The sequence below is a fragment of the Tachypleus tridentatus genome, chromosome 13 (assembly GCF_004210375.1).
Source record: "Tachypleus tridentatus isolate NWPU-2018 chromosome 13, ASM421037v1, whole genome shotgun sequence".
NCBI lineage: Eukaryota > Metazoa > Arthropoda > Merostomata > Xiphosura > Limulidae > Tachypleus > Tachypleus tridentatus.
This window is the reverse complement of record NC_134837.1, coordinates 75,208,188-75,224,419: the sequence shown is the minus strand read 5'-3', so window position 1 is coordinate 75,224,419 and position 16,232 is coordinate 75,208,188. Positions and strand designations below refer to the sequence as shown.

The 16,232-nt window shown below is 30.8% G+C and overlaps 1 protein-coding gene across 5 annotated transcripts in view; it reads left to right on the top strand.

The window, feature by feature from the left end:
• Positions 1–16,232, top strand: part of LOC143236658 (lysine-specific demethylase 5A-like) — a 64,753-nt gene that overhangs the window by 35,249 nt on the left and 13,272 nt on the right. For 4 of the 5 annotated variants that reach the window (XM_076475043.1, XM_076475041.1, XM_076475042.1 and 1 more), the window contains exons 20-30: positions 430–580; positions 1,356–1,473; positions 2,374–2,520; positions 3,264–3,472; positions 4,388–4,526; positions 7,332–7,511; positions 8,889–9,041; positions 9,589–9,760; positions 13,064–13,299; positions 14,350–14,587; positions 15,224–15,336. In XM_076475043.1, the coding sequence (XP_076331158.1) occupies positions 430–580; positions 1,356–1,473; positions 2,374–2,520; positions 3,264–3,472; positions 4,388–4,526; positions 7,332–7,511; positions 8,889–9,041; positions 9,589–9,760; positions 13,064–13,299; positions 14,350–14,587; positions 15,224–15,336 (1,856 nt within the window). The remainder of the gene's footprint in view (positions 1–429; positions 581–1,355; positions 1,474–2,373; positions 2,521–3,263; positions 3,473–4,387; positions 4,527–7,331; positions 7,512–8,888; positions 9,042–9,588; positions 9,761–13,063; positions 13,300–14,349; positions 14,588–15,223; positions 15,337–16,232) is intronic. The other variant, XM_076475044.1, reaches the window with a different exon arrangement.

Below are 16,232 nucleotides of genomic sequence, written 5' to 3'. Positions count from 1 at the left end.
ATTAAGTTTTAATTGTTGGATGTCGATTTATCAAAAAAATGTATTTGTTAGTAGAATTTTGTGATATTAGACACAAAGCATTCATTAAAAAATAGTTTAGTTTTTAAGTTCTAAAGTACATACATGTGCATTCATTATACCAGATATTTTGCTGAGTTTGTAAATGCCATATGTTGATTTTTATTTTTTTTATTCATATTAAGCATATGTCAAAATGCACAGGTTTTATGGTAAGAAAAACTAGTGTACTTGTTAATACAAATTGAAATTTATGCTTTATTTGAAATTCTTGTTTTGATTTTTATATAGCTGTGAAATTATTTAATTAGTTAAAATTGCTGCAGTAAAAATATTAGGATTCAGGAGGGAAAATTAAAATGGATACTCAAAATATTTTATTAGTGATGTGTCTGTTGTGATGGGTTACAGGTATTATGGGATTAAAGGAGCTGATACAAGAAGCAGAAATCAACAAATTCCCAAAGATGGAGCTGCTAGATGCATTAGAAGATGCCATTCAAGATGCTGAGAAATTTTCATCTCTTGCACAGCAACTTCTAAGTAGAAAAGTAAGAACAAGGTGAGTTGGAAGCTAGAAACTTGTCGAGTGTCAGAGTTATGGTGTAATATAAAAAATTTTGAAATACATTTATTATTTCTGATATGTTCATCAAAATAGAAATTTTTGACATGCTTAGCTGTAGTAAGTGAATAACAATTTGTCAACTGGAAGAAATGTGACACTTCACTTATCAAGTGAGTAGAATGATATTGGTTATTGTTTTCGTTTTAGCATATTTTATTTGGAATCAGCTAACACTAAAGATGTGTATTTAGCTAAATAACTGATGAAGACCTATAAATATGTATTCTAAAGACAGCTGGTATAAGTATTGAAACTTAATTAAAATAAAATACAGAATAATGTTTCAACCTTGTTAGGTCATCTTCAGATTAACAAAGAGAGATAGCAACTGACCCTAAGACACGAGTCCAGCAATGGTCAGTAAAGTACAGAATAATGTTTTGACCTAAGTAGGTTGAAACATTGTTCTGTGCTTTATTTTAACTAACGTTTTAATACATATACCAGCTATCTCAGGAATACATTTTTACTTCAAGTGGGTTTCTTGTCATCATGGAGGGACCTGTAAGTTTCACAGTTCTTTGTAAATTAGTTTTTATTTACAAAGTATATAGTATATTGTGAAGTAATTGTTTCATAACATATTTTGTAATTTGTTAATTTTTAAAGAAAGTATGTGGTAAATGAGAAGTTTATTTAAGTTATTTTTATAATTTGAATTTAGTTGTCACTTTCTCACCAGAAGTTGAGCAGTGTTTTCTGTTTTCAGAAACAGACAATCAGTGGACAGCAAGTATGGGTCTCAGCTTACGCTAGATGAAATTCAGTTATTTTATGAACAGATACAGAAACTTCCATGTGAAATTAAAGAAGGAGTTATGATAAAGGTGAAGTTTTCGTTGTTCTGTGTGTAGTCTATATATGTGTATTTATCTCTAAAACATTGTAACTGTGAAAACAGCCAAGTTCTAAAAAGAGCTCTCCCATGTGGAGTAAAAAATCAGACATAAGCCAAGTTAGAAGAAACAAATGGGGTAAGCATGATTCACATTGTGGAAGTATGCACAATTATAAAAGCTGTGTAGTTTAACATTTGCCTCGTGTGTTTTTTTCACTTGTCTTGTGTGTTTGGTTCTAGCTGATGAAAATAACAGTATCCCTTTAAACATTTTTGCACATTTCTATGATGATAATGCTAACTGCTGTAATATTAAAAGTACTTGTAAATTACATGTTTTTTCTTCTGACATAGTTTGTGTGAATGATAATTCCATTTTTTATAGCTGGAATCTTTTAACAGCTCTGCATTTTTTCACACTGACAGTGTTTTTATTATAGATACCATTTCTTTTCTCACATACACACAGTACTGTAGTGATAGTTTAACTGAGTATTCAGTGTCATAGTTTTAGATGTCATCTGTTAAACTCTAGATTGGCCAATGATAGAATATAACTGTGTATAACTATTATAGCCCAGTTTTTGTAAGAGGCTTATTTTGAGCTTTCTCTCCAAACAAAATTGCATCATGCTGCTGGTGTGGTCTGTGTTTATAAACTGTCTATGCTATCCACTGGTAGCTCTGTCATATTATCACATAATTTGCATATTATAATCACTGTTTCTCTGTGTATAAAAGGATGAATGCAGATCAAGATAGTTACTGACTTGAGGGTAATCTGTATGTATATTATAGCTTACTGATTGAAAGTCACTAACCCTCAAAACTTCTTATGTATTTCTGAGAATCGTAAAATAGCTGCTATGTTTGTGTTTTTCAAAATCAGGATATGGTAGAACATGTGACACTCTTTGAAAAGGAAGCCAAGGAGCTCTTGGACCAAGAAATGCCAGACGTGAACAAACTAGAAAAAGTTTTGGACAATGGTTTAGCATTAGACATAGACCTTCCTCAGGTTCGTTTGGTTAAACATGTAAGTAAAAGCTTACTTTTGTAGAAAAAAAAAATTTAAATATTACAAACATAGCCCAATTTAAGACTGTAATGTAGATAATATATATAAACAAAAAATAACTTTTATTAATGAGGGAATTTTGTAAGAATGTGTGAAAGAAACCTGTACAAACTTATTTGGTTTTGATACTTGCCAATTACAAATTTAATGATGGAGTAATACTCTAAAATATTATAGTGTACAACAGAATTCAGAAATGGTTCTTTGGTTTTCTTTTTAAGAAGAAATAAGGATAATATGTAATTAAGCAATAAATTTAAAAATAAACTGTGCAATGAAGTTCATGAATGGTTTTGATAGCCTGGCAGTTGATGTGTGTGTAAAGATACAGTTCAGAGTGCAATTTAAAGAAGCCAATTGTTGTTGCATTGAGATGAGACTAACTTATTCTTGATGCATATTTTACGTAGTATGCAACTAGAATCACGTTTGGTTTTCATGTAAAGGATGCCCTAAGGAACAATGTGAGGCAACATTACTTTTGTTGTAAAAAAGTGTAATACAGTCTCACTTCATAGTTTCTCAGAGAATGGTAAAAAATAAATATGAGTGTTTATATTTTTACTAAAGAATAAGGTCTACTGTATAAAAAATCTTAATGATGCTTATACTAATTGTATTAAAATAAAAGTCTTATATTCCATATAGAAAACTTCAACCCTGTTGTGAAGTTGCTTGTATATTTTATTGTTGTGTTTTAGAAACTCCTGCAAGCTCATTGGCTCGAAGAAATGAAGTCCACTCTAGCTAATCCAGTGGAAGTAACACTAGACATACTCAGAAAACTCTTGGACTCTGGAGTGAACCTTCCTTCTCACCCAAGCATAGAAAAATCTATGGCACAACTTCAGGAATTGCTAACTGTTGGAGAGCGATGGGAAGAAAAGGCTAAGCTTTGTTTACAGACTAAGTAAGTTTCTGAATGTTACTTTTAAAAACTAGTTTGTAAGTACAAACCTTAGGTGACACTGAGTTTATTGATATTGTTTGATTTTATAGGCACAATCCAAATAAGCAAAGAATAGTTAAAGATTCTTGTAAGTGTGTTTTTGACTGTATTTTGTGATCTGTATAGTAACATGGAACTTACCATAAGTATAAAATGTTCAGTGACTAAAATCAGGAAAATAAAAACATTGAAACTAGCTGGTAGTGGGTTGCTTATGGCCAAGAGGAGAAGAAGGCTACATTTTTGAAACATAGATAGATTAAGTGGAAACAACTGTTATTGACAAAAACAAATACAATTTAAGTAACAAACTTTTCATTGAATGAGTTAAAAGTAGTGCTCAGGTGAGCTTTTGCCTTGGTAGTTTGGGTTGGACAGTTAAATGTTAGTATGCAGTTAATTTCTGTAAGTATTAACCTAGACATTTTTATGTTCTCTATTATTTTGTTATCAAGAAAATATATTCATACATTAGAAACTGCCAGTTTAAAAGGAATTGTAGAATATGTGTACAAAACAAGTAAAAACCTCTTGTAAAACATCAGTTAACATTGTTTTTATTAAAAGAACATGTATACCATAGTGAATAGTATAGTTTTGTAAATAGATATTTGTTGTTAACATAAATAGAAGTTTGTTGTTAACGTAAATAGGAACTTTGTAGTTGATGTAAATAGAGCTTTGCATTTTTAGTCATTTGAATCAATAAATATTCTTCCAGTGTTTTTTACTTTAAAAGATGTTTTTAAGAATGGCATTAAGATTTTCTATAAAAATGGTACTTCCTATAAAACAATTATTGAGTGACCATGATGTTGTATTTGGATTAAAAGAAAAAGTTAGATGACAAACACCATCTCACTGATTCATGTTCAGACCTCAACAAGGATTACAAGTTCTAGAAGTACTGGTTAATGAAGCATGTAACATACCTGTTTACCTTCCTAATGTCCTGACACTACGTGATGCTGTTAAAAAAGCAAAAGATTGGGTGTCGTCTGTTGAAAGAGTGCAGGTATGCTTATAGACATAAATACTGTTTGTATTTTGCAATAGGACTTGTGAAATACATTTTAAGTTTTATGATTTATTTATTACTTATAACCTGATATTTTCAAGTAAATAATTGCCTAGAAAATACTTCCAGGTGTTGTCAGATATGGTAAATTCATTCTACTGGTGCACTGTTTATGTGCAATGTTGATTTAAGAAACATTTTGTCTTCTGTTTGCATGTGATGACAACAAGGTCTAGCAATAAAATACAAGGAGTTATACCAGTGTTACCAGTGTATGTATTTAATTATGTTTAGTTATGCTAAGTATTTGATGATACACATTAACATCACTAAACTTTATTGTTAATTGGTATATTTTTTACCACATTTTAAATATTTTTTGAATTGTAAAAACTTATATTCAATGTGGACCACCAAACATTACTGAAGATAATGTTAAAGCAGCTTTATGAAATTCTTGGGTTCTCCTTTATTACATAAATATCCAGAATTTCAAAGTTCTTGAAAATTATCATCTTTTACCAGGTCTTAAATTTGTGGAGAATATAAGTTTTTTAAGATTTATATTGGTTAATTTTAGTACACCTTGTTTGATAACAATCAAGTTTGTTTTTAGTATTTAGATTTTTTATATTTGTAAAGACCTTCATGGTGTCCTCAATGGGTAACATTAAATCTGTTGCACATAGTTTTCTTGCCATTTTATTCAAATACTGATGTACAGTTTCTATGAAAAACCACTAATTATCTACCCTTTTTATAAACATAATATTGACTGATGCAAATATTATATTCTGAAATATCAGGAAAATGTAGGTTTAGTAAGCATAGGCTCGAAGGTTTTTAAAAACAATATGTATAATGGAGTTGCATTGTTTGTGTAAAGTCATTGAACATTTTTAATGTTGGAAAGTATTGTCAGCATGTCCCCTCATGACTCTTGTGCACAAATTCAAAACATTTACTCTTGCACGTGCAAATGACTCCATTTTGCTCAGACATTTTGACAAGCCAAGCTATATCGAGTTAACTGTATAAAATTCATAAATATTTCAACCATGTATTTTAAAACACCAATAATACATAATTAATCAAGATATATAAATGTAAAATCCAACTGTTTGGTAAACTAAACTGACAACAGACACTTGCCATGCACCATGTATGCCTCGAGGAAACAGTGGGCTAAGTGTCTTTTCTATTTTATACTACAGAGCCCTAAACAAGATGTTTATTTAGGCTATAAGTGAATAGTGCAAAATCTGCTCTTTCTGTTGGTTATGAGCATACATTTCAACTTCAAACTTTTACTTTGCAAGAGTGTGTGGTGACTGACCTTAAACTTATAAATATTATAATGTTGTCTAACACAGGAAATCTCTATTATTTATCTCTGTCCAGTTTTTTTGGATACCAGGTCATGTTGGTATTTGTGGGAATGAGCTGGCTGACAGTGGCAAAGTCCATCTGCTTTGGCTCTATCACCACAGTCCCTGTTCCATACATGGACTATGGTCCAGTTATCAAAACCTGACTATACACCAGATAGCAGTCGACCTGGAGTGAGCAGCAAAATAATAAGCTTTTTCAAATCTGGCCTTCTTTAGCTCTTTGGCCATCTTGTGTCTGTAAAGATCGAAGGGAGGAAGTTGTTTTGGCTAGGCTACACATTGGTCACAGTTTTTTAACTCACCACTTCCTTTTATCTGGTAATGATGCACCGATGTGTGGCACTCAGGTCACAATCATACATATTTTATTATCATGCCATCGTTACAACCAAGAACAACGATGTCATTTTAAACATATTTTAAGGTAGGTTTGCCAATGTCATAGGTGATACTGGCTGCCTCACTCGTCTTTACATTTTTAAGAGCCATTTGTCTTTTTAAGTTAAGGTTTTTATTGGACTATACACTGTTTTAGCATGATTTCTTTCACACATTATAATTTTATTTTGACCTGAACCCAGGAATGGAAAGGCCAGCTTCAGGTGACTCACAGCAAGTTTGAACTTAATGCTTCAGTCTTCCTGGCAGGCCTTAATTTTACATATTTTGACCTTCATTTCCATATACCATTATAGTGTACTACATGTTGTTTGGCACAGATAGCCTAGTAGCTTTGTGCCAATAATCATGAAATATCTACATACCTAATACAGGAAAAACATTCTTGGAAGTTTTCCCCCAGCTAACGAGAGAGAGCTGGAAATGTATGTAGACTGTCTGTTCTGACATTCTGTACTCACTGTTTCTTGTGTAAGAGCTCTTAAATTTCAGAATTTTAACCAGAAGTGGTTCATGTGACAGTAAAATCTGCAGTATTAATTGTTTTAAATAGAAGAGTAAAAGGCTGTGGTTTTGCTAGATGGTGGATAGGGACAGTGGGAATCTCCTTAATACATTCATGCTCATCTATAATTAGATAACAAGGCATTTGGCTACCTAAAGAGAGTCATATTTATTGTCTTGGTTAATTGTTAATACTTGCCTCACCTACATTTTCCATTAGCAGATTTTAATGAAGGTGGTAAAGTACCCAAAAATTATTATTTGCTTTGCCTGTGTGAAATATATTTTTCATCAAAAGATTTTTAATAAAAAAGGTAAGTACTTAATATTTGTTCAGGTTTGCTTCAGTTATGTTAAATATTCCATTGGAAGATTTTAATAGAGGTAAAGAAATTAGTATTTGTTAACATAAACAGTTAATTTTGTAACTGGTGTACAATTAAGAGCCTTTACCATGTGTGTGCAAGATTGAAAAGCTAACATTTATTTTCCTGCAATGTTGTTTCAGAATAGAAACCAATATCCATATGTTGAGGTACTTGAAGATTTAATAACAAGAAGTCGACCACTCCCTGTTCATTTAGAATTGCTGCCACAACTGGAGTCTCAGGTGGCTGCAGCCAAAGCACTTCGGGAAAGGACTGCTCGCACTTTTTTGAAGAAAAACTCTGTGTTTACACTTCTTGAGGTAAGAATATTTAATGACAAGAAAGTTAATCCATTTAAAAATACATTATGGTTTTTAATATTTAGACTTCTCTTATGGAAGAAGCATGAACATCTTTGTTTTACTGAGTTTTCGATGTATGTTTTTGTATACATCTTTAATGATTTATTCAAAGCCTGTAATTTAATATAATACTTTATTCATCAAATGCCTTAATGAATATCTAAAAAATGACCTATTGCATATTTTTTGTAGTTATTAAATTTAATTAATTAGAGAAATAGATTTAATATTTAAAAATATCACTTGTATGTAAAATTAAAGAACATAATGTTGTCATGATATAAAGCTGTCAACATGTTGTGTAGTTGATAACAGTGCTGTCTTATGATTTAGATTACATCTATTGTCTATAGAATAATTTTGCTGGTTCTCCATCTGTTATTTTATCACTTGTCTCTAAATTCAGTGCTTCTGTGTTAGTTTCCATTGATGTAAATGGGTCTTGCCAGTATTTCTAACAGAACTTCTCTCTTCTTATCCATTTACTTTAGTGCACACACTTATTTTTCTTCCTTATGTTTTAAAGACAATGTGTTATGATAATGATACCATGGACTTATTTGTCCCCGACTTTTCTTTACTTGACTCTGATAGCTGACACATTTTCTCTGGACATTGATCAAGATTCAAAAACATTTTGTTTTTTGTCCTTAATTGCAGTATATTATGGGAGGGAGGAAAAAAAAACATTTACTTAGTTTGAAGGAATATTTTTCATTAGGTCTTAAAATTACATAATAAACTACATAATTTGGTTCTTTCAAAAAAAAGTCAAAGTGAACTTTGTTTTTGATAATCAAGCTTAGTCTGAATTTTGTTGCAATTTGATTAAAAATATTAACAGTATCTTTGGGCAGTGTTGAGATATGAATTATACTTTTAGTTATATTTTTGTAAAATACAGATTTGTAAGATGAATGAAGTAAAAATTGTTGAATAAAATCTCTTATGATTCTAAATGAATTCATTTACTGTGTTATGTTGGCAGTGTAAAGTAATTGTATACAGATATTCTGATTAAACTAGTTAAGACAAGAGAATATAAATGTATATTATTTCAGCATTGATTCTTTTTAACATATAGTGAATCGACCTTGTATTTTTATTCATTTTCACTTTTTCTAGTTAATTACCTCTTTTAAATTTTTATTGACTAAATAGAAAATTTTCTTGGAATTAATCATAATTCTTGTTTGAAGATGAGTTTAATAACATGTATATAGATTTTTAAAACAAGGAAATCATTTACCAGTTAATATTGATGTTTATTGTTGTTGTTTGTAACTGTTTGGTAGTCTTTTTTTCCTCTTATTCAAGTTTTTGTGTGTATTAAAGGTACTGTCACCCAGAAAAGATGTGGGCACATACTTGTTCAATAAGAATAAAAAAAAGAAACCAAAGGAAGGGAGTGTGGAACCTGATAAGGATAGTCAAGAATTGTCTTTTCTCAATACACTACTGGAAAATGACAGGGATCCAGCTGAAATTGTAAGTCATGAAAAACTGTATGGTGAAAAAAATGAGACCTTTATAAATTGGAGTTTTGTTTTATCAAATTTTTCATTATGAACTTTATGTGTAACATGTAATTTGTTTTTAATTGAATTTTTATGTAAGAAGGGATCATAGTGAAGTGTACAACTTAGTTTTTTTATTGTCTTATGTTAACCTACACCTGGAACTTTACAAGGAGTTAACCAAAACATTAGTATAGTAATATTGATAGGCTTTGGATTAGCTTTGAAAAAATGTCAAATAAACAATAAACTGTTGTCTTATCCAAGACCTCTCTTTAGTTTAGAAAATGTTAAGGTTTGTTCCAAGAACAATACAAGTCAATGTGTACAAAATGAGTAGCTAAATACAGACTGTTTGCTGCTTATTTTTAATCATCTACCTGAACCTGTAGCATCAGTCTTTCATCATGAATACTGATGATTTAAGTTTTTAACTTAATTATAAAATTTTGACACTATTAACAAATAATCTCTTGACTTTTGGTTCAAAATTAAGTGAAACAAGTTATTATTTTTAGGTTGCAGCATTCAAGTTAGCAGAACAAAAAGAAATGGAGGCTATGGGAAAATTGCGAAAGAAAAATATAATAAAACGTACAGAAGACACTGCTGATGCTCGTTACTGTATATGTCGTCGACCTCTGACTAACCAAATGCTTCAATGTGAATTATGCAAAGACTGGTTTCATGGTAAACATTGAATTTTAGTCTACTAATCATTCTAAATATGTAGAACTAAAATGATGATCCATATTCAGGTTTTTAACAGGGAAAAAGATTTTACTATTTTGACAAGTTATATATTATGTTTTCTGTAAACTTGTGAATACCACTGCACATACAGTTGTCATTAGCCATTGTTAGAAAATTGTTTTTTATGCTGATAACACCAGTTTTGTATGACCTGTTTTTATAAAACTAAAGTGCACCTTTGAAAGTTGTATAGAGATTGACTCCTATGGTAGGATAGTAATATGAAAATGCCTGGTCTCAGAGTGCTCTTTGATTGTACAAGTGTTTTCTGTTTCCAAGTTTACACTTCAAAGGCCATTTAAAATTTTAAGAGAAATTCTAGGTGATATCAGAGGCTTTCAGATAAGAAACTGGATGGAAAATAACAGAGATAGCAATATAGTTTGTGTGGATTAATATAAAGTTTTTCTGTTGATAACTGGAAGTACGCTACTTGGAGAAGCAATACCATATAAAATAATTGACTTAGTCATAAAATTACCATGAAGATAGCATGTTGACATAAATTACATTTTTCATAGTTCTCCAATATTAATGGCAAATATTTAACTTGATTTTACATTTCTCTGTACCCTTCATATTTCAAACATACTGAGTAATTGATCACAGGTACCCTATGGTTTTACTGTCATGTAGAAATACAATGACTAACTATTTTGTAGAGATATTAATCTAGACACCTGGACTGACATTATACTGATGTACACATAATAAACGTTTTGATTAGGTGAAATTCTAGGAGTTCTGTTTTATTAATTATATGTGTTTGCTATCTTTTTCACATCATCACACTTGTACAGTTGTGACTGGTGCAGTTCAGATAGCAAAAGGAAATGTTTTCACGAGAGTATTACTTACATAGTTGACTAAATAGCCATGTGAGCTTATATCTCGTAAAACATACACTTCTTTTTGATTTTGTGTTATAGTCTTATGTAACTGCAAATATTTTAAGTTGAAATTGCAACAGAATTTTTTTTATAATTTAGATTAAATGTTAAATTTATAGAATTTAGAATTGTTTGCAACCGTAATGCTTAAGTTTAGAATTTTTACTAAAATTATTAATCCAGTAAAATGTAAACAAAAACGTTTAGTTTTCCTGCATTGGATTAGAATTTTGAAAAAAAGTGTTTGGTAGTTTTCATTACTTTATTGTATGTACTCTGAACTGATTAGTTAAGAAAATTATTACAAAATTAACACCAAACGTAACAACAAAAAAATGTGTAAACAACACCCTTCATGGACATTTTATAACTTTATAAAATATTTATATAAAACTGCATCTTGCACAGAGATATGAACTAAATTTCAGGGGTAGAAATAATATGTAAGAAACTAGAAATACAAAATGTGAGTATCATATTTGACAAATGTCTGCATTTCTGGTGTAACTTTGTTGGAAGGTGGTTGAAATATGTTTACTTGTTAACACACACTGTATCTTGTTTTTATTGGATGTAAATATTTAATTTGCACTGTTTTATTAAAATGTTAAATCTTTTTGTGGACACATCAGATTACCTCTGTAAGATTTGGTAGTTGAAAGTATGGTTTGTATCAAATAATGTACGGTGCCTTGCAAAATTATTCACTTCCTACAAATAATGTAAACAATTTTTGTTAAAAAAAGTTTTTTATTCAAAACCCTAATGGTCAAACTTAACACTGTTATGTGTGAAGGAGATTTAATGTCAGCAAAACATGTGAAGAAAATATGTAATTTGAATTTGCCGATTGCACAAGTATTCAACCCCCTAAGACTTTGGTAGAAGTTCCTTTGGCTGCAGTTACCAACTTTGCACAATAGGATGGCATAATTTTTCCTCATTCTTCCTGGCAAAATTGTTCAAGTTTTGACAAGTGCATTGAGGATCTTTCATAGTCTGCAGTCTTCAAGTCTTGTCATAAATTTTTCTGTTGAATTCAAGTTAGGATTTTGTTTGGACCCCTCTAGGACATGCACTTTCTTCTTTTGAAAACATTCCAGTTTTCCTTTGGCCTTTTGCTTCAATCATTGTTCTTTTAAGATGTGCATTTTCAACCCAATTTTAGATTCTTGGCTGACTCAAGCAGGTTTTCCTATATGATTTCTTTATACTTTTGCACCATCCATTTTCCCCTTAATCCTGACAAGTTTGCCAGTTCATGCTAATGAGAAGTATCCCCATAACATGACGCTGCCACCACCACACTTGACAGTTGGAATGGTGTTGGCTAGGTAGTGTACTATATTGAGCTTGCACCAAGGTAACAATTTGATTTGACCAAAAAGCTCAATTTAACATGTCTGATCACGAAATCTATCAGATATCTGCTAAACCATGTGCATGCTTTGTTGCAATCTCCATATGAGATTTGAGATAGTTCTTTTTCAGTAATGGTTTCTCTCTTTCCACTCACTCATATGGACCAGTTTTGACTGGGGATGGGGATATTGTCAATATATGAACACTTCTATATCAAACATGGAACTTTACAGATTTTGCATAGTTACTGTTGGCTTCACAGTGGTATCTCTTGTCAGTTTCTTTACTTACCCAGCTATTTAGTTTGGAAAGGCAGCATTATCTGGATAGCGACTGGGTGATATAAAGCATGTTCCATTTTGAATGATGGACTTCACTGTACTCAAGGGATAATCAGTGACTTTGTAATTTTCTTGTAACTCTCTCTTTATGTATTTCTCTACCACTTTATCTCTGACTTGTTTGGAAAGCCCCTTGGTTGTCATGACTGATTTGTAAGTTTTGGCTTAAACAAATGCATTTACTTTGAATTAAAATTAAACCATTTTGTTTACAACAGACAGAGTCCATTACACTAATTTTGTAATTTTTTAAAACTAATATTTTGTGCCTGAAGCAAAAGGGTTGAATACTTATGCAATTGTGAATATTCAACTTTTTACTGAGAATATGACGTGTATAATATCAGCTTTGTTTTAGCCTACTCAGTGTTTGGAGTAGATTGTATAGATTCTAAATGTAACATCTCAATAGAAAATTTCAAGATTGCAAGCTCAGATGGCAACAAAATGTGGAAACTTTGCAGGAGAGGTGAATACTTTTGGAAGGGTCTGTAAATTTTTGTTTTTGCATCATTCAACCACATTCTTCTGGTAGGTAAACTGTGCATTATGTTAAGTAATTTCTATTAAAATCAAATGATTTCTAGCATCACTAAGTTTATCTCTTGTTTATATATATGAAACAGCTTCATTTTTTTCTTCATTAGCCACTTGCGTTCCTCTACCCAAGTCAGCACATACAAAAAAGCAGCATAATCTTTCACCTGTAGCAGCAATTCATGTTGCACTTGACTTTAAGTTTTTATGTCCCATGTGCTTCCGGTCACGAAGGCCAAGGTTAGAAACCATCCTCTCACTTTTAATGTCCCTGCAAAAGCTTCCAGTTAGGCTTGTTGAAGGAGAGGCTCTTCAGTGTCTCACAGAAAGGGCAATGTCTTGGCAGGTGAGATAACTTCTGACATATTCTGTTTGAAGATTTCTTTAGTTTTTACTGAAGGTTTCTATTTTCCTAATATTACACTGTATGTAGTACATATATTGTCTTATTTGATAATTTTAGAAAATTGCTAAATTTGGTTTTTTGGTTCATAATTTAAATTTGAATTGAGGTTTCTTATTGAATGAAAGGTTGATTAAGTTATCTAAAGTAATGATTGTTGGTTAACTACAACTGAAATATTAATTCTCAGTGTATGAGCTTGATCCTTTCAGTCTACAAGTGTGCAGATCAGGACCTTTTACAATGTTACATTTAAACTTTGAATCAAAGCACAGGTTATCATGGATATTTCAATGTACGTTTTAATATCTCAATTTCAAAAACAAATATTTAAATCAATTTTCAAACTTCATTTTGTGTATTATGTGACACTTTATTGCTCCAAATTAACCATTTTACATTTTTTTGTACATGTGTATGGTCTTCTAAGTTTCCTACGAATTACTTATGTTACAGATATTCTCAACCTAAAACACAAGTTTCTAACTGAGACACATATTTGTATACTTGTTAGCCACGTTTTTTATTTTTGAATTCATAACTAAATGTATTTTAACACTAGCAGTTGTATGAGTTTTTTTTGTTTTTTTTGGATAGCTAGAAACGTAACTTTGTTGAATAACAGATGTTGTATTCAGAGACTATGTGTAGAATCTGAACAGGAATTATTTTAATTTTGTAAGTAATGTCATGTAAAGTATTAAATGTTAAAAGTATTCAATAACTGCATACTACAAATAAAATCTTGTTTTAAAATAAATTATCCTCAATTATACATTACATATCTCTTACTGGTGCATTGTTACTATAATAAAACTGGCAGTAATGAGTAAAATAGGACATAGAAAGCACTGTAGTTTCCAGTTAACAATAATGTTAAATTGTGTGATTTTAGATTTAAATGATTAAGGTTGATAAGAAATTTAATTTAAAATTATTCTGAAGTAGGTTGAAAAATAAATTATTATATTACTGTTTTGTTTTTAACTTTAGGACCGTGCTAGACATGCTCTTGCCACAGATGAGTTGGCAGCAGCTCTGGCTAAACTATCAATTTTGTCTCAGAAAATGGTAGAACAGGCAGCTCGGGAGAAGACAGAGAAGATAATTAACTCAGAGTTGATGCGAGCTGCAAATAAACCTGAATTACATTCTCATCTAAGTAATGTTGCTCAGTCAGCATTTGGTGGAATCCACAGTTTAAGTCATAACAACCATCTTAGTGATCTAGGTATGACAGTGTTGTTATGCTATTTTTTTAAGGTATTAGACATTTTTTTAACTAATATAGTTAGTTGTGTATAATCCTTTTTTTTTACCTCGGGTCTATATTATGAGTAGTCTTAGTGAATAAAGAATCCACTTCCCAAGTAAATGAGATACATCTTCACTGAATTAATGTATTGGGCTTTTGTCGTGTATTTCACGAGTTAAAGAATTTGTTGCATTATAACTGTTTGTTCTTAAAAGCATAAATAAACATTATAATTTTTAAATAACATGATTTAGTAATGTTACTTTCATTTTTTTAGCATTTGCTGTCCTAAAATTAATATACTTTTGAAATATTGTTCAAAATTAATTTCACTTATTATCAGACTGTTTTCTTGTTATTAGAAAAGGTGAATGAGTGTTGAATGAAATTAGTTTAAAACCAAAAAATAAATTAATTTAAGCAAGTCTCAGGTTGTATTTGTAAAGAGTAATAATTCACAGTGACTAACCAATTAAATATCACAATATGTGCAAACACAGATTTATATTGGTTTATGAGTGGTATTTGATTTTTTAAATAATAAAGAAATATAACTGATCTCTGCACTTCCTTCTATGTGTGACAGCTGTGTTTTGATGCTCCTTGTGTTAGGTAATGAAATAAAAGCTAAACTTGAAGATCATGTCTTATCACCACCAGGAGTCTTGCTCTCTTCAAGCATGGAAGAGGTTATGCCTGTAGCAGCTGAACAAGAGGTTCATCAAGTGAGTCAGTGAACATAGGTGTACTTTCTGAGAGCATCAGAACCTGTAACTTCTTAATACTGGTTGTAATTATCTATGTGAAACCTAATGAAGAAATTCTACATGGATAGAAGTAACAACTGGAATGTAAAGTGAAAACTGTGATTTTAGTGATGCACGTTACGGGTCTACACGTCACAAGAATTTAGTGCGTTAGATTCAAAATTTGATCAAGCAGTCTTACTGTCAATGCATATCAATAAATTTACAATTAAAATTTACACTATAGTTTAAAGTGTTGTTTTATCCAAGTTTTAATCCCTTTATTTTAAAAGAAACCTTAAAGAAAAATTGGCACACAAATTTACAAAATATTAATCCTTTATCTCTATAACTTCTACAATTATTTCTGTATATTATACTTCTATATATAATCATAAACTTGGTTAATTGGTCTCTTTACACATTCTGCTTTTAAGTCCTTTGGGAACACAAGAGAAGTTAATCAGTGATGTCGAAAAAACCCACTTGTAGAGAAATATATATGCAAAAATGGCTCGTTTGGGTTGAGAAAATATTTTACATAGAAGAGCGAACAATGTTTCGACCTTCTTCGGTCATCGACTGAAGAAGAAGGTCGAAACGTTGTTCGCTCTTCTATGTAAAATATTTTCTCAACCCAAACGAGCTGTTTTTGCATATATATATTTCTCTACAAGAGAAGTTAGTTTCTTGGAACTCTCATCAGATGCCACATCCTCTAGACTTACAGTTGTAATTTCTCAGCCAGTTATACTTAGTTCAACTAGATAATTGTAATCAATAGAAAGACAACATTTTGAAACACTATTTCCCAACACTTACTTTAAAATTGTTTTCAATAATTCCATGGAGAACTTGTCAAACACTTAGCATTA